The sequence below is a fragment of the Entelurus aequoreus genome, linkage group LG02 (genome assembly GCF_033978785.1).
Source record: "Entelurus aequoreus isolate RoL-2023_Sb linkage group LG02, RoL_Eaeq_v1.1, whole genome shotgun sequence".
Classification (NCBI taxonomy): domain Eukaryota; kingdom Metazoa; phylum Chordata; class Actinopteri; order Syngnathiformes; family Syngnathidae; genus Entelurus; species Entelurus aequoreus.
In genome coordinates this window covers 64,265,662-64,284,046 of record NC_084732.1, presented here as the reverse complement: position 1 = coordinate 64,284,046, position 18,385 = coordinate 64,265,662, and the positions used below count along the sequence as shown (strand labels likewise).

General features: G+C 39.2%; 1 protein-coding gene across 1 annotated transcript; it reads right to left on the bottom strand.

Annotated features, from left to right (window-relative positions):
• Window positions 1–74: 74 nt before the first annotated feature.
• Window positions 75–15,097, bottom strand: slc22a18 (solute carrier family 22 member 18). Its single transcript, XM_062030519.1, has 10 exons — window positions 14,579–15,097; window positions 11,364–11,461; window positions 11,124–11,269; window positions 10,277–10,409; window positions 8,801–8,913; window positions 4,780–4,890; window positions 3,128–3,228; window positions 2,945–3,046; window positions 1,852–1,972; window positions 75–440 (listed from the first exon to the last, which is right to left on the bottom strand). Exons 1-10 carry the CDS (start codon window positions 14,732–14,734, stop codon window positions 250–252), a joined length of 1,272 nt encoding a protein of 423 aa, XP_061886503.1. The 5' UTR covers window positions 14,735–15,097; the 3' UTR covers window positions 75–249.
• Between the last annotated feature and the right edge of the window lie 3,288 nt (window positions 15,098–18,385).

Sequence of the window (18,385 nt, the reverse complement as noted above, 5' to 3'; positions counted from 1 at the left end):
ACATTACTTTTTATTTTAGCTTCCACTCTCTATGGTTGTATTTGTGGATATGAGATCAAAGAGTAACTGATTCATTTGTGAACAAAAGCAACCCTTCAATATGTGTGCAGTCCAATGTTACTGTGTATAAAATCATTTTAATAGGTATTCAATGCAAAAACTTTTTACAAAAATCTTACACAATGGCAGGATATAGTAATTATACAAATGAGAGCAGGTTCCACCTCCTGTGAAAATGTCAAAGCCATTTCATTGTTTGTGCTCCACTTTCTTGTTCTTGAGTGGACGGTGCAGCTGGTAAACGAATACAGCAGCATTCACAATAAACTGAAGAAAGCCTATGGAGGAAATACCGTAATCTACGTAGAGGAAGCCGCCGATGGTCGGGCCGACTGTGCGTAGGAGAGACTGAACTGATGCACAAAGTCCCAACATTGTGCCTGGTGAGAAAGCACAAAGGTTTCACTTAAAATCCTGATTAAAAATACTTTTTAATGCTCATTTTACTGCAGTGTTTAAATATATACTGTAAACACAGTGTAAGTCATATGATTGCTTTTTATCCCCACACATTTTTGAAATATTTAAATTTGGCTTGTCTCAGTACTCATTTCGGACACCGATATACAGTATATGTCAGCAGGAATTATACAAACTTTTATTATTCTGTTGTGTAGAATGTTAGAAACGGTTAAATCTAGTAAAATGACTCTGAGAACAATGGAAGATAGGAAAAACACTAACTTTATAACAGATTTATGCCCATGAAGTAAGTGTTAATTATTGTGACCAAATTCATTACAGGAAAGGCATGACGCAGTAAGTTGAAAGCTGTGGACACGTTTGTTACTGGATACTTTCAAATACATTTCTGCCTTGGAGAATTTTTTATTTGTAAGTAATGTGCCACTATAACCATTTTAGCCTTATTTAATATTGATATTTTTAATGCCACTTTATGTTGTATGTCCTTAATATGTGGGTTTCAGCTTATTTTTATTATCTATTTTGACTCCTAGCATGTTTTTTGTACAATGTCAATATCTACAGTACACCATGTATTTGTATTTGTGAATAAGTATCTTACATTTTTGTATTTCTAAATAACATTATTTTGGTTTTATTTAAATTCAAGGATAATGTGTTTTTATCAAACAATCTTTTTAGTTTGTTCTTTTCTGCTGTAATCAGTTTTCATCACTTCCTGTGGGTTTTCCGTGTCATCTGCAAACAATGTTCGCTTCAAGTCTCTACAAATGTCCTGGGTGTATAAATAGAATAATTGTGGTCCTAACAATGACTGCTGGGGTACACCACATTCAAGTACTCTGATGTGTAATCTCCTTGCCTCATATATTGCCTATTGTTGATGAAATCGCTTTCACCCAGTTTGCCAGATGCTTCTAATTTGAATGCCTAAAATGAATGTACATCTTTTTCCCCCTCATCTATTCGGCGCCCATCTAAAGAATAGCAAAATCTGCCACGGTATGTGTGTCAGTTTAGAGGTCCAAAGGCTCCACACTACAAGTTATTGCTAACTGCAAAGGATTGTTTACCTTCAAATACGCTGTTGTTGTGTATAATTAGGGACAATCAAAAAAACTGACCTGGATGAAAAATGCTACAATGAGCAGCATTATCGTTATGTGGGATATTTGTTGCATAGTTTAAACATACTGTATGTTTTTTTTATAGTAAAATACATAAATACAAAACAATTACTCAAAGAGGAAAAGATAAAATGAGGTTTGTATTGATTTTAGTATCAGTATGAGCATTGGTTTCGGAAATGTAAAAGTGGTACTAACGTGACAAAAAGGGATTTACATGGGATCAGAAGGATCTTACCCGTGTCCGTGGAAGGTACGCTCTTGGTGAGCAAACTGTCTGTGATGACGTTGAACGTGCTGAGAGAAAACATCATGGGGACCACAATGAGGCAGAAATGGAACACATTCTTCATGTACGCCTGCAGGAAGAAGAATTCTGGCATTAATGCCACCAATATGGAAAGGGGTTTTTATTAGACGTGATTTACAGAATATATGGTTCATTCTACATCAGGGGTGTCAAACTCATTTTAGTTCAGGGGCCGCATGGAGGAAAATCTGTGCACATGCGAGCCAGACAATTAAAATCATGGCATTAAAACTAAAACAAAGACAACTTCAGATTGTTCATTTGCGGGCCTTCACTTTGACATCCCTGTTCTACATGGTCAACAGGAAATTGCGCCTTTCAGTTCCTGGCAGGAGGTTAAAATCTCAGCTTTTCTGCTTTTTGTTTTTATATTTTGTTGTTGTATCACTGTAAGGTGCTTGGTGTCAGCATGCTATTAGCATGAATGCCATGTAGTTTTATTTCATGTGTTTGACAAATTATCTGCTAAAAACGCAGTCCTGTTAATTAAATTAGTCTTTTTTTTTGTGGTGTGCAATACGAATGTTTTTTGGGGGGGGGGGGGGTTTATCTTATTTTTTATCTTTTCTGCCTATACATATTGGTGAGCAATATGTAGTATGTAGTATTATTTTTTTGTTTATCATTACGCTTTGCTTCTGTTACAGCACTGCAAAAAAACTTGCACTGCAACATAATTTCCCCATTTTGGGATAAATAAAAGTCTATCCCCTTCATTTTAGGGACCTTGTGAAAAACTAAAAAAACTCAAATAAAAAAATTCATAGTTCAATATGTGTATTATCCGATTTAGAGTAAAAAAAAAAAAAGACAACTATTTGAGTTTTTTTTATAGAGTTACAAGCAAATAGCAGCGACTCGGAATGACTCTAAATAAAACCTTCCGAGCTTGCAAATAACTGGGCATTTGCTAAAAGCAACTAAGCATGTACAAAATTAACATTACAGATGACAGGTTGAAGAACCAAATGAATCATTTCAGCACATGTTCATCTTAGTGTGTGTGATTACAGGTGTGTACCTGTGCCAGGCCTACACAAGCAGAAACCCCGATGGACAGAAGTAGCAGCGAACTCTCAGAGTATCTCGCCGTAAGACGTCCGATCACCCCTCCCTGCATCACCTGGATAAATGTTGGGAATTGATGGATTTTGTCATGCAGTTAGTCTTCGTATTCCAAACGTGTAGAAGAAATAATACTCACCATCTGGGTTATCCCAAAATATGCCATTAAGTAGCCATTTTGTTTAGGCGTCAGCTTAAAAAACTCCATTGCCATGACAGAAAACATCACCTGGAAAATTCCTGAAGAAAGAGAACAGCTACTAATGGAGATGTGCTGACCACTGATCAGTATCGGATGAGTTTCACGAAAAAGTATGTATCTTCCAAGCAAATAATAATCACATTCATTACATTAAATATAATGGGGTTTTTTTTATCTTAAGTAACATTATCACTGGAGGACAAGGCTAAACATGTAACGAGAGCAAGCCAGAATCTAGAGAGAGGATAACATAACAACTGTGGGTGTGTCAGCATTGTCACAGTCAGTACACGACACGTAAGAGGAGGGCACATCGATCCATAAACTGTGGTGTTGATACCAAGGGTAGTATCAGGATATGACTGATACTAGAGTTATTAGGTTGATAGTTTTATTTACTCATTTTTTGTTTTTGTTAATGTTTACAAACTCATGGAATCATTCCCTGGACAAAGGAGGACTTTGAGGGCAAAAACCAACTGATTTAAATGAGTAGTAGATAGTTTTTGCTTATGTTTAGTCACTGAACTATTGCTGGGATGTTACTGACGTCACGTCCGGCTCATGTCCCGCCCAATGAATAGTGGCGGTGGTCAAGCTAGCTCTGTTCTAAATGGGTACGAGGCGCCATTTAGCCTTTTTAAAGAAAGAATGCCCTATGATTGCGTTGTTTTCGGCTGTACAAAACCGTTCAAATCGCGGGAAGGATAAACGTTTCTTCTGAGTTCCTCGAGAGGACATCAAAATGGGCGGAAGAGTGCAAGATTTATGGCAACGACAATGAGAAAATCATGCAGCTCACACTCTAGTCCAGAGATGTCCATTGGGTTTAAAAAATTTGGCCACGGGCCGAAAGCCAACTGCATGCAAACGATATTTTATACACATATATATATATATATATATATATATATATACACTACCGTTCAAAAGTTTGGGGTCACCCAAACAATTTTGTGGAATAGCCTTCATTTCTAAGAACAAGAATAGACTGTCGAGTTTCAGATGAAAGTTCTCTTTTTCTGCCCATTTTGAGCGTTTAATTGACCCCACAAATGTGATGCTCCAGAAACTCAATCTGCTCAAAGGAAGGTCAGTTTTGTAGCTTCTGTAATGAGCTAAACTGTTTTCAGATGTGTGAGAATGATTGCACAAGGGTTTTCTAATCATCAATTAGCCTTCTGAGCAATGAGCAAACACATTGTACCATTAGAACACTGGAGTGATAGTTGCTGGAAATGGGCCTCTATACACCTATGTAGATATTGCACCAAAAACCAGACATTTGCAGCTAGAATAGTCATTTCCCACATTAGCAATGTATAAAGTGTATTTCTTTAAAGTTAAGACTAGTTTAAAGTTATCTTCATTGAAAAGTACAGTGCTTTTCCTTAAAAAATAAGGACATTTCAATGTGACCCCAAACTTTTGAACGGTAGTGTATATACATACACACATACATACATACATACATATATACAGTATATATACAAACGTATGCGAATAAACAGGATTTACTGTATGACAAACAAGTCCAAGTAAAGTAAATGATCACATGCTGAAACTGAGGCAATAAAGAAAGTGCTCACCTGAAGGTAAACCTGCTACAATCTTCACAACAAAAGTTGACAGCACACCTGGATACTTTATGAGTCTTGTAATCTGTCCCACATTGAATATTGACTTGTTTTTCGTCTCAGCTGGAGTGGATTTAAACATAAAGGACAAACATTAACTGGAAGTACCAACAGAAGTAATGATTCACGTCATGCAATATGCCACAGAATCTAGAAATGATGTTGTTATCCACTGCTGAACAACCTAGCATGCTAAGACTATTTCATGGAATCACGGAAAGATCCACAACACCCTGTCATGCCTGTGAATGTTCTCATTCATTTAGTCATTGTGTTCTCAGGGCATTGAATCGATCGCAACTGGACTCTTCAGGTTGTCTCATAAGGCGTTTAGTCTCTGATCCGAGCAGTCTTCATCAGTTCATGCTCTCAGACTTAGAGAGGACTGCTCTAGTCTAGGAGCCAGGTGCCAGATCCAACCAAAGTACAGTATTTATCCCCTACAAGAGGGGACACGCTCCGACAATAATGATTTTGCTTTATTGTGGTTTTATATGTGTATCTTATCTATTGTTTGTTGGGGCATGTCTCCTCTTGAAGAGGTTAAATACTTTGGTTCCGGCTTAACTGGAGTTGTCCTATATAAATCTGTGAGCATGAACTGATTAACCCTGATCAGATGCTCTCCTGTAGTTGTTTCATCTTTCTTTATTTCTGCAGTACTTTGCTGCCCTTCTCTGGTCTCTTTTTACCAATGATTGGTTTGTTCAGGTAGATGTACAAACCTGCTGGGTTCTAAGCCAGCCGCAACTCCACCTCCACCTATTGCGCTTGAGATTAAACATCTCAAATAAGGGGGATATTTGCTTATTTTCTGTCTGAATTAAATGATCTCAGTAAGATATTACAGCTTGTTGCTGAGATTTTATGACCTATATTGAGTAAAACATGCTTGAAACTAGAATATCAACTGTTGCAAAGCTGTGTCATCAACACTTACAAGTATAAAAGCTGCTTTTTTAAAGTAATCATTTCTTATTTCAAGCATGAAAAAAAACCCGTGACTTTGACACAATTGTGTCTCATAATTAAAACAGATGACAGCCAAATGGACTTTGCGGTTTTATTTTCAATGAAACAATAGAAAACACAAACTCATATAGTAGTAGTACAGTTGTTATTAGTGAGAATGTACTTATTTTAAGGTATTTTTGGGTTCATTGAGGTTAGCTAATGTTAATTGTTTGGGAAAGTCTTGACAAGCCAAATGTTCTTGTTCTATTGGCAGATAATTTTGCTTAGTTCAAATAAAATAACCCTAATTTTTGTATTTTTTATTCTTGTTTTTGAACACTGACTTATTGCAGTGCATCCCGAAACATCTCCTGGTGGCGGGGGTAGTGAACAGAGACGTCACCCCCCTCAACTAGTCTTTTTCAGGATTTGCTCACTCCCCTTGCCTTGTCTCGCCTCCTCAGCTAAAGCCAGAAACTTGCCTTCTCTGTCTCCTCAGCCAGCTCCTTGGTGGCTTTGTGTAGCTCCTTGCCCCACAGCCCTATATCTTTAAGTAGGCGCGTTGTTGAGAACAACTTTTAAACATTGGACAGTCCTCTGCCGAACTCTTTTCACCGGTTCTTATTGAACCAGAGAGTTACACAGAGATTCTCAACGGAGGAGCAGCTGCTTTATTTGGACGATGCCGGATACGTCGAAGACGGGGAAATTGAGCAGATGCGCTTAGTAAGCTGAAGCAGCGACATTACGCACTGCACTTCCATCCATTCACCTGGCAAATGTTCGCTCCATGGCTAATAAGATGGACGAATTGCTGCTCCTAAACACCAGAAACAGGTTTTTTGCAGACCCACCGCCCTGTGTTTTTACGAAACCTGGCTCAGTGAAGACATCCTGGATAGCTTACTGCACCTTTCAGCTCCTCAGAGGGGACCGCGTTATAGCAGTGGTGTGCTGTCAGGGCCAGCGAGGCCTTCTCTGCTGGCCTAACATAACCAGAAGTCAGGATCATAATTAAAGATAAAAGTATTTTTTAGTTTAGAGTTTGTATCCAATCAGAATTCAGCTAGCTTATGTTGCCATGCTGTACTAAATCTGCCCGGAGCGTTCAGAATCAACAATGCGGGCGTCTATGCACTGTACGTGAACGGACACATAGAGTTGATAGACAATTGCGATAGCCAATCAGATCACGAGTTGTTGTCAGTAAGGCCTTCTAGCTGGCCTAACACTGTGATTGGATACTCACTTGGGAGTATCCAAGTTGCGAAAATAGTAAGTGGCACGGGAGCCATAGAAAACCACAGAAAACTCACTGGTACAATAACCACGAAGATAAAATGTTTGTCTTACACCTAGTAATCCGCTGTGGACAGACGAAGCCAAGCAATGCAGGTTTAGCGAGCGGTGCGCGCTCCTGCGAAGGAAATCAGTTTTTGGCAGGCAATCACATTTTGGCACAACGCCAGCGGCAAAATGATTTCCCCGCCACTTTCACACGAATCAAACGACTACGAGTGGTACCACTGGCTTATACGGCTTCGGATGCATGCTACAAATTGTGAGTTCAAATATTTTATTTGTTCATGTTTAATTTGTTTTATACAATTCGTTTAATTTTGACAGTACCACGTAAGATATGTTTTATTGAATGTAAAATGCGCTGAAAAATAGACCCTTTTGTACACTGTTGAGTTCAATGCCCAGTAGCGAGCAAGTGTGTTTCTGTATAGTATCTGCAGCCGTGTCCATGTGGTCACATAAATTACGGTATTTTGAGAGGTGAGGTCGGAATAAGTAGCACATCACTGAAGGCCTAGGTGAGAAACGCACGGCCCGCCACTGCATTATAGAGTTCTCAGGGAAGACAAAGAGAGGCGGTATATGCTTCTACATAAAGTTTGGTGCACAGATGTCACAGTGTTGAAGCAGATTAGTACACCCACATCTGTTTTTTTTAATAAAATGTAAATCGGTTTATTCACCGTGGAAGGTCTCTTCGTGTATTATGGTCGATGTTTACATACCATCTCATGCGGAACAAAGGCGTCACGCACCTCGCTGACCATATTGCAGACGTGGAAGAAAAACACCCTGACTCCCTGCTGATCATTCTGGGGGGCTTTAACAATACAAACAGCATATTAAGTGCCTCACCAGGGGAGCTAACGCGCTGTACTACTGCTACACAGCAATGAAGGACTCTGATCGCTCTGTTAACTGTGCAACTTTAGGACCCTCTGATCACTGTCTAATTCATCCTGACCTAAAGGCAGAGGTTAAAAACGGCTAAGCCTATATTGAGAACTGTGAAGAAATAGTCGAAGGAATCAAAGCAGAAGCTACAGGCCTGCACATACATATACAACACCTGAGCTTAGGAAGCTGTGTCAGGCCAAGTAGGATGCCTACAGGAGTGGGGACTGGGTCCTGCTCAAGCAGGCCAAGAACAAACAGGCAAACGAGATCAGGATAGCTAAAAAAAAGCTAAAACTAAAAATTATTAGCTAACAACCCCTCCCTCAACAGTTTGGAAAGGCCTACGAGAAGTCACCAACTACAGGAAACCCACACCCCACCCTGCAGGTAACAACTGGCTGAGGACCTGAACACCTTCATTGCCCCAACACTGAGACTCTGCCCTACCTGCTCTCCCCACACTCGCTACATTACCTAATACAACTACTGTAGTTGATCACATTACATTTGATTGTTTTTCATACAATATTTGTTATCTAAAAGTTGTTTTTTTCTTTTTAAAAGGCATGTTACATGTTAAAATGGTGGTGTTTTGAGACGGCAAAGTACCAATTAAATGTATTTCAATTAATTTCAATAGGAGACGATGATTTGAGGTACAAGTGTTTTGAGTTAAGAGCTTCGTCACAGAAGCAATTAAGCTCATAAGTTGAGGTACTACAATACTTTAAAAAGATATATCTAGTACCCTTGCAGCACAAAGTAGGAATTGTCTTCCCAAAGCATAACATGATGTGTGTAAAAACTCAAGTGTCCTTACACTTTGTGTCGGTTCCCGGAGCTTGAACTTTAGTGGTTTCGGGGATAAAGATTAACACCAACATGAGACTTAATGCGCTCCCTGCTGCACCGGAATATGCAGCAAATCTCTCGCTGTAGAAACAAAGAAGAAAAACAACATTAACTGGACAACACTACAAAGTGTTGAAGTCACTTTCTGTGTTGCGCACATCGAGCAATACAGTGAAACCCGTTTATGTCGACAACCCTCTGACTGACTCACTGTAGTCGACATAAGTGGAGACATCAAGAAAAAGCATAATAATACAAATACTTTAACCAACAACTGTTTTGTGTACATCATTTAGTCTCCATTTGTGTTTTCATAAACAGTATGTTATACATTAATCTAACAGAGCTGCTGCTGTAATTTCACAGTAAAGTATTGACTACAATGACAACTAAAAAAGCACCAGAACTCCGCCAGGTCCTATCTCCCAAAAGTAAAAAAGTCCTGATTCCAGATTACCCCCAAAATATAGTTGTTTTTTTCTTATTCGTATATTTTTCAGGGCCATTTGTCTTAAATGCCACGCACATTGTTACATATTTATCACAGTCAAAACCATATTATTAGGTGTACATGTGTTGCATATGTAGAAAAGCGGATTCTGATTTTTAGTTTTCGACTAAGGATTTTCCTAGTCAAATATGAGTCGTTAGATTTTGCCCATAGTCAATCAGTCAAATCTATGGCGTTTTATTTCAATTATGCAAAAAACACTTTTCTTACCTATTGGTACCTGCTGTTGTGTATTTGGAATCTGCATGTGTCCCGAAAAATTTGAAATAAAATAATCGAGGCATTGCGTAGATATTTAAAAAACAATCTAGCCTTCCTTTATACTAATTGAGAACGAGTCATTTGAAATTCGCTCTGTCCTGTGACATTTTCTAACCTGCGGTTTATCCACATATGGTATAAATTTACCCAAAGTGCTTTGCTTTGTAGTTCGACGTAAATAGACACGTAAAATAAGACCAAGACAAGACCACAAAACGACGCATCCTGAAGATATGATAGATATAAGAAGATATAATATAGTTCAGTGATTCTCAAATTGTAGTGGTACACTAAATACATCTGTAAATATGTACTGTACATGGAGTATTATTGTTGATGATGTTTGTGCAGTGTGTGTAATGTCAATGTGGACAAAATAGTATAAATAATTGTTAAACAAAACCCCTGCCTTGTTTTTAATGAATACCTATGCCTACTCCGTTACAGTATTTTGATGTTGTTCATTAAGGTGGTACTTGGAGAACCAGGTTTTTCCTGAAGTGGTACTTGGTGAATAACGTTTGAGAACCCCTGATATAGATAGAGCAAAAAGAATAAATACATAGTATGTTTGCTAAGAAAAATATAAAAAAGCAATATCACTCAATTTGGTAGCTGTTCTCCAAGGCTTTAAGTAAACGTGGAAAGAAATTAAGTATTTTTCACACTTACCCATAGTGTGTGACAAGATGGCCGCCTAAAGTGGAGCCGGCTATCATCCCAATGCCAAAACACAGACCAAGTTTGGATAGCGCAGCGGCCCGTTTGTCTGGTTCTGAAAGGTCTGCCACAACCATCTGAGAAGCTGCAGATAGGATTGGCAGAATAAGAACAAAATAAAAACCAGGCACCACTCATCACCAGGCCAACACCATCCCTACAGTGAAGCATGGTGGTGGCAGCATCATGCTGTGGTGATGTTTTTCAGTGGCAGGAACTGGGAGACAAATCAGGATAGAGGTAAAGATGAATGTAGCAATGTACGGATAAATTCTGAATGAAAACCAACGTTTCCCATCCAACCTGATGGAGTTTGAGAGGTGCTGCTAAAAGAAATGGGCAAAGAGGAATGGGCGAAACTGCCCAAAGATAGGTGTGCCAAGTTTGTGGCATCTTATTCAAAAAGACTTGAGGTTACGTAATTGCTGCCAAAGGTGCATCAACAAAGTATTGAGCAAAGGCTGTGAATACTTATGTACATGTGATTTTTTAGTTTGAATTAATTTGCAAAAACAAAAATAAAAATTAAATTGTCATTATGGGGTATGTGTGTAGAATTTTGAGGACAAAAAATAATTTATTCCATTGTGGAATAAGGCTGTAACATAACAAATTGAGGAAAAAGTGAAACGCTGTGAATACTTTCCAGAGAAACTGTAAATTTGCAAACAATGGCTAGTTTCAGTTTTGGTTATGTTGTTAACCAGTTATTATGGTGTCAGTCAGCTAGTTGTAGGGCTGTCAACATAAGCGGGTACCACTGTATTATAATGAAACATCTGTTATAGAAGATATTGACCTGGTAGGACATGCATGATGACTGTGGGGATCTTATGGATAAAAAGCATGGCAGGAGAGTCTGCTACCGCCAACAGAATGAAGAAAACAATTGTTGCAGCGCAGGACAATGACAACGCTGCTCGGGCCCCAAAAATATCTGCAAACCTGCCACATGACAGAGGGAGAAAAAGAGTAAACTTATCTTGTGCAGTGACAAAATGTGTCATAAAACATCTTAAGTACGCTTGCCCTTACTTGCCTTCCAAACAAAGGACCACCAAAAAGCTGGAGTACACCGACCATGGTTTGCAAATAACCAAACCACAAGGTGTCAAAACCCAGGTTTCTTGCCAGATACTGTATGAGAAATAACAAAAACACATGTTACATGACTTAAATATAAACAATAAAAAGCATGCAGAGCTGCAGTAGTGAGGCCTAATTTAGGTACATTGGTACCTTCGTTTTCCACGCACGCATTCTGCTTTTGACATTACCGGCAAAACTTTGCCCAGCTTTTGTTTATCGTCTTAGTTATCGTATGGCCAAACAAACATTTGTTTATGCTCGTAGCCACAAAACATTCTGCGGAATCAAGAGACTAAACAAGGAATCCGACAAAATAGTGACGCAGTCTCTGTACTTTTTATTGAGTCTGACTGCAATATATATATATTAAGCCACCATGGGGCCAAAGAAAGTTGGGAGTACTATCACTTTGATAAAGAAAATGAGAAAAAATACGACAGCATGGCTTCCACTACCTCTCCTCCCTCTCTGCTCATTACCGTCTTCGCCAACAAGAGTCTTTATTAAAGGTAAAAGTAATATGGAAATGCTCATTTATCCATTTAATTCATCATGTATACGTATTTTACATAGTTTTTATGTAAAACTATAATTATTTATTTTGTGTTTGGGTGTCTGGAACAGATAAATTGAATTTACATAATTTTTATGAGAAAAGTTGCTTTGATTTTTGTCAGACTTTTTGATTACCATCGAAAACCAATGTACTTCTTTAATATTACTTTAGGTGCGTTATGAGTCTTGCTGCTTGCTCCAATTTTTGTAATATTCAGCTTTTATCAGCCTTAACATTTTAAGGCCGTTAACGCTGATAAAAGCTGAATATTACAAAAATGATATATTTGATAATACATTACTTTGGATACAATGTTCAGCATTTGGCTCCCACATACAGTAATGATGTGAGATACTACTGATTTTTTTTCTGATCCGATACCGCGATACTGATTTGATACGTTGTGCAAATATACCTAATGTGTCTGGTAAAATTGAAAAAGTAGTGTATTTCAACTGTTTCTGCTCTTGGGGAATCATCTTCAAACAATATAAAATCACAGGGCGAAACTAATTATGGCATTATTCTGCACTAAATCTGTTATTTTATTTGTATTTAACTCTGTATTTGGTGTGTCCAAATAGCCCACAATAAAACCCTACATACATTTGCTGTTTTATAATACTGAGTGACTCATTTTAAGTGCCTATCATTTTCTTGCTTGCGCATTATTAACTTACCTAGGTGGAAGAAAAAGTAGTTCCCACCGATCACGTTTTACTTAAACTAGATCTCGATGATTTAGTTACTTTACACTGAGTTCCTGGTAATGATATACTTTATCCAAAAAAACTAAGGTATCGTTAGTATTGATATTTTGATTTGAAAATCGATATTACAGCATAAAAATCTGGTATCAACCGTATTGATATTTCTATCAATTTTTCTGGAAAATGTAGTTAATGATCACTTCTGGTTATGGTTTTTATTTTTTTTTGGAACATGCATAAAGTTACAATATGGTACATCACAAACATATTTCCAATTTGTCAACACGTCAGAGTAGGACAGGGGTGTTAAACTTGTCTTCATTGTGGGCCACATTGCAGTTATGGCTGCTCTCAGAGGGCTGCTTGTTACAAGCATTTTATTTAAAAAATATATATTTGGAATGTATTTTAATAATACAGTGGTGTCCCAACTTTTTTCAACGAGGACCGCATACTAAAAAGACAAAAGTATGCAGAGGCCATTTTGATATATTTTTATGTTGTAAAAAAATTTGATATAATTAAAGACAAAACTTATTGTCAGCTTTTTGTTAAAGGTGACTTTATAGATACGCTAGTCTTTAAATCAGGGGTGTCAAACGTACGGCTGGCCCCGAACAGGTTTTATTCGGCCCGCGGGATGAGTTTGCTAAGTATAAAATGAGCCAAAATGTTTGAATGAAAGAAACTGCTGTTCTAAATGTCTCCGCTAGATGTCGCAATAGCAATTCTTTGTATCTTATGCTACATATGCAAAAAAAATAAACCACATGATTTTAGTGCACCAGTCGAAGAAAATGATCAAACTACATTAATAACATCCTGTAATTTGATTTTCATATTATTTTTTTATCTTGATAGATTGAAAATGAACACCAATGAGTTGACTGATGAACATTATCACATAATTTATTCACAAAGTATAAATAACAAATAAATAAATAAAAACAGAATACTATGAACCGCAACATGTAAGTATAAAAAAACAACAACAACATTATGATTTGTGCATTTTCAGAATGTGCTTGTTCTATTTTTAAACAAGGAAAACAATCTAAAGTTGTCTTTATTTTTAAGTTATCGTGCCGTGATTTTAACAGTCCGGCCCACTTGGGAGTAGATTTTTCTCCATGTGACCCCCGATCTAAAATGAGTTTGACAACCCTGCTTTAAATACTGTATATATAATGTCTGTTTTTATATATCAATTTTTTTTCACAATACAAACAAAATTTAAATGGCACCCGCATGCTTTAAGTTGTCACTATGCGACCCTTGGTGGAAGAAGTTTAGACACCCCTGAGTTATCAGAATCCAATATTTCGCTTTTTGCATTACATCACACATATTTGCTTTTTTTATTTTTTTAGCCAACAATATGCTGCGTAACAACAAAACTGTAGCTGCGGGCCACACTTTGTATATCCTTGTGGTAATGTAATGTTTTTGTATTGATAGATAATTGTCTGCAATACACTAGTTGCGTGTTTTTTCTGTTAAAAACAGAAATAACAAATATGTTTAATAAGAAAGGTGAAGTGTTTTTACTGATGCACATTTATTCCAGGATTTTGTGGGCCATATAAAACGATGTGGTGGGCCAGATCTGGTCCCCGGGCCTTGAGTTTAACACACCAATTTAATCCAACCCCTTTTCCATTTCGTAGCAATGCATAACACGTTTGTTTGTTCACTTCCTGTGCTCAATTTTTAACACAAACATATTAAATAAATACAAATATAACTATAATAAATTATTGATTCACATGATGAGATAAACGAGAATATCTCATATTTTATGTATTTCATTGCACTGGACGGCCACTTCCGGAGCAGCGTCTACTTCAGGGCACTCACGTAAAAAGAGGTTTCCTCCGTTGACAGAGCAGACATACTTACAGGCGTTATGGAGAACTGCAAAAACATCCACGTTATGTCCAAAGCTGCGATTACATACACAATGTAGAGAATGTTGTTCTCCTTTAGTTGTGTCACAGCGCTAGCTTGAGAGCTAACTAAAGCAGGTCCGTCGCTGGTTTCAGTTGTCCTTCTCATGTTGCCTCGCACAACAAAACCAAAGTACTGTACTTGTTCAGTATTGTACACAGTATGCTTTCCAATATGCAAGTAGATCCAAGATGGAGGACAGTACGTTTGGTTTCCTATAAAGCCCTTCTTTTACTCACGGAACGGCGACTGTAAATTCGTTCGGTATTATATGCGGACTTTGGAACGGAAACGGGCGTGTACGCAAACGGATAAGGTGTAAATAAGAAAGAAACAAAGTAGGAGGTGTTGTTAATTGCCTAGAACGACACACAAATGACGCGTGTTTCTCATGTATTGCTCAAACTGCACTACAGGAAATAAACATCACTGATCTAACAAGACGCATTCAATTACATCTCCCGACTGACGTAAATCTGTGTGTTTTGACATATTTTGCTGGTGACATTTATTAAGACATATGTCTTGCGAAAACTTGAAAAATTAAAACTAAACTTGATTTTTCTTGTTTATTTACCAAGGAGGGGCGGCCGGATTGGTCCAAATATCGATGCAATGCGGATCAGTATCCGCTACTGGAGTGATGAGCTTTACATATCCTCAGTGGCAGGCCTTGCGTTTCCCACCTAGGCCTTCAGTGATGTTCTTCTCAGTCCAACTTCAATAAATACCTCTCAAAATACCATAATTTATGTCGCCACCTGACCACGGCATGTAAAATACTATACAAAACACACTTGCGCACTACTGTGTATTGAAGCACCTCAATTTGTCACTAGTGTACAAAAAGGGCAATTTTTTTGGCGCATCTAAAAATCAATAAACCTGCATCGGATGTGGTATTGTCAAAACAAAAATAATTGAAAAAAACATATTGAATGTGAAAAAATATATTTGAACTCGCAACACCACTCGTAGTTGGTTGATTTGAGTGGAAGTGGCAGGAAAACCGTTATATCTGCCACCTAATCAACGTTTTGCTCTGCTACTTTGTTGGTTGAAAAAGCGAATACAGCTGATTTCTCCGCTGGCCGGGTATGGCTCCGGTGCCACTTTCTGCTTTCGTAAATCACAACTTGTGATTGGATGCCTGGGAGTGACAAGTGAGTATCCATTCACAGTCACCTTCAACGTAAGGCTACTGTCAACATCTTGTGATCTGACCGGCTATTGCACCGGTCTGTTAATTGAATGTCCTCCGTTCGTTAAACTGCACAGCCGCCGCTAACGTTGGGTCAGAAGGCCTCCGGCAGAATTCATACAGAGCTGGCAACAAGCGAGATGAATTCTGATTGGTTAAAAGAGTCACACTGGAGCCTAAAGGCCTACTGAAACCCACTACTCCCGACCACGCAGTCTGATAGTTTATATATCAATGATGAAATCTTAACATTGCAACACATGCCAATACGGCCGGGTTAACTTATAAAGTGCAATTTTAAATTTCCCGCTAAACTTCCAGTTGAAAACGTCTTTGTATGATGACGTATGCAAGTGACGTCACTAGTTAATACTTATACTTCTTGGGTACTGATTAATGCGAAGGGCTACCAGTTTGATACACACTTAAATAAATTGCCAGAAATAGCCAATTTGCTCAATTTACCTTTAACTCTATGTTATTATTAATAATTAATGATATTTATCTTTGTGGAAACACTGATCATCTTAATGATTTCTCACAATAAATATATATAGAAACAGATAAATATCAATATGCAACACTTTATTTTTATATTTTCTCTAAGTGCACATTTTTCAAATTGAACATTTTCAATGAATGGATATTGTGAAATCACAATATCCCATTTTAACTAGCTAGCCACTAACATTTTTTAACAAATCATGAATTACTTTGCACCATGTTTGTACAAATAATAACTCATGTAAAATACAAAAGTCAACTCTCAAATTTTTAAATAAATCATGTCACACTTTGAACTGGACACCAAATCTGTTATCTGTTTCTTTGTCAGTTAGTGAAGACCAAGTCTTTAAAATATTTTCTTGGATTTTCAAATTCTATTTGAGTTTTGTCTCTCTTAGAAATAAAAATGTTGAGCAAAGCGAGACCAGCTTGCTAGTAAATAAATACAATTTAAAAAATAGAGGCAGCTCACTGGTAAGTGCTGCTATTTGAGCTATTTTTAGAACAGGCCTGCGGGCTACTCATCTGGTCCTTACGGGCTACCTGGTGCCCGCGGGCACCGCGTTGGTGACCCCTGCATTAGAAGAAGACAGTCTGCCGTTTCCTTAAACTTGGACCTTTGGCCATTCTAAGCCAGTGATTTCCAGGAGTTATCTCACAAGTAGCCTCTGATTTACTATCCATCCATCCATCCATCTTCTTCCGCTTATCCGAGGTCGGGTCGCGGGGGCAGCAGCCTAAGCAGGGAATCCCAGATTTTCCTCTCCCAAGCCACTTCGTCCAGCTCCTCCCGGGGGATCCCGAGGCGTTCCCAGGCCAGCCGGGAGACATAGTCTTCCCAACGTGTCCTGGGTCTTCCCCGTGGCCTCCTACCGGTTGGACGTGCCCTAAACACCTCCCGAGGGAGGCGTTTGGGTGGCATCCTGACCAGATGCCCGAACCACCTCATCTGGCTCCTCTCGATGTGGAGGAGCAGCGGCTTTACTTTGAGCTCCCCCCGGATGGCAGAGCTTCTCACCCTATCTCTAAGGGAGAGCCCCGCCACCCGGCGAGGGAAACTCATTTCGGCCACCTGTACCCGTGATCTTGTCCTTTCGGTCATGACCCAAAGCTCATGACCATAGGTGAGGATGGGAACGTAGATCGACCGGTAAATTGAGAGCTTTGCCTTCCGGCTCAGCTCCTTCTTCACCACGACGGACCTATACAGCGTCCGCATTACTGAAGACGCTGCACCGATTCGCCTGTCGATCTCACGATCCACTTTTCCCTCACTCGTGAACAAGACTCCTAGGTACTTGAACTCCTCCACTTGGGGCAGGGTCTCCTCCCCAACCCGGAGATGGCACTCCACCCTTTTCCGGGCAAGAACCATGGACTCTGACTTGGAGGTGCTGATTCTCATCCCAGTTGCTTCACACTCGGCTGCGAACCGATCCAGTGAGAGCTGAAGATCCTGGCCAGATGAAGCCATCAGGACCACATCATCTGCAAAAAGTAGAGACCTAATCCTGCAGCCACCAAACCGGATCCCCTTTAACGCCTTGACTGCGCCTAGAAATTCTGTCCATAAAAGTTATGAACAGAATCGGTGACAAAGGGCAGCCTTGGCGGAGTCCAACCCTCACTGGAAACGTGTCCGACTTACTGCCGGAAATGCGGACCAAGTTCTGACACCGATCGTACAGGGAGCGGACAGCCACAATCAGACAGTCCGATATCCCATACTCTCTGAGCACTCCCCACAGGACCTCCCGAGGGACACGGTCCAATGCCTTCTCCAAGTCCACAAAGCACATGTAGACTGGTTGGGCAAACTCCCATGCACCCTCAAGGACCCTGCCGAGAGTATAGAGCTGGTCCACAGTTCCACGACCAGAACGAAAACCACACTGTTCCTCCTGAATCCGAGGTTCGACTATCCGGCGTAGCCTCCTCTCCAGTACACCCAAATAGACCTTACCGGGAAGGCTGAGGAGTGTGATCCCACGATAGTTGGAACACATCCTCCGGTTTCCCTTCTTAAAGAGAGGAACCACCACCCCGGTCTG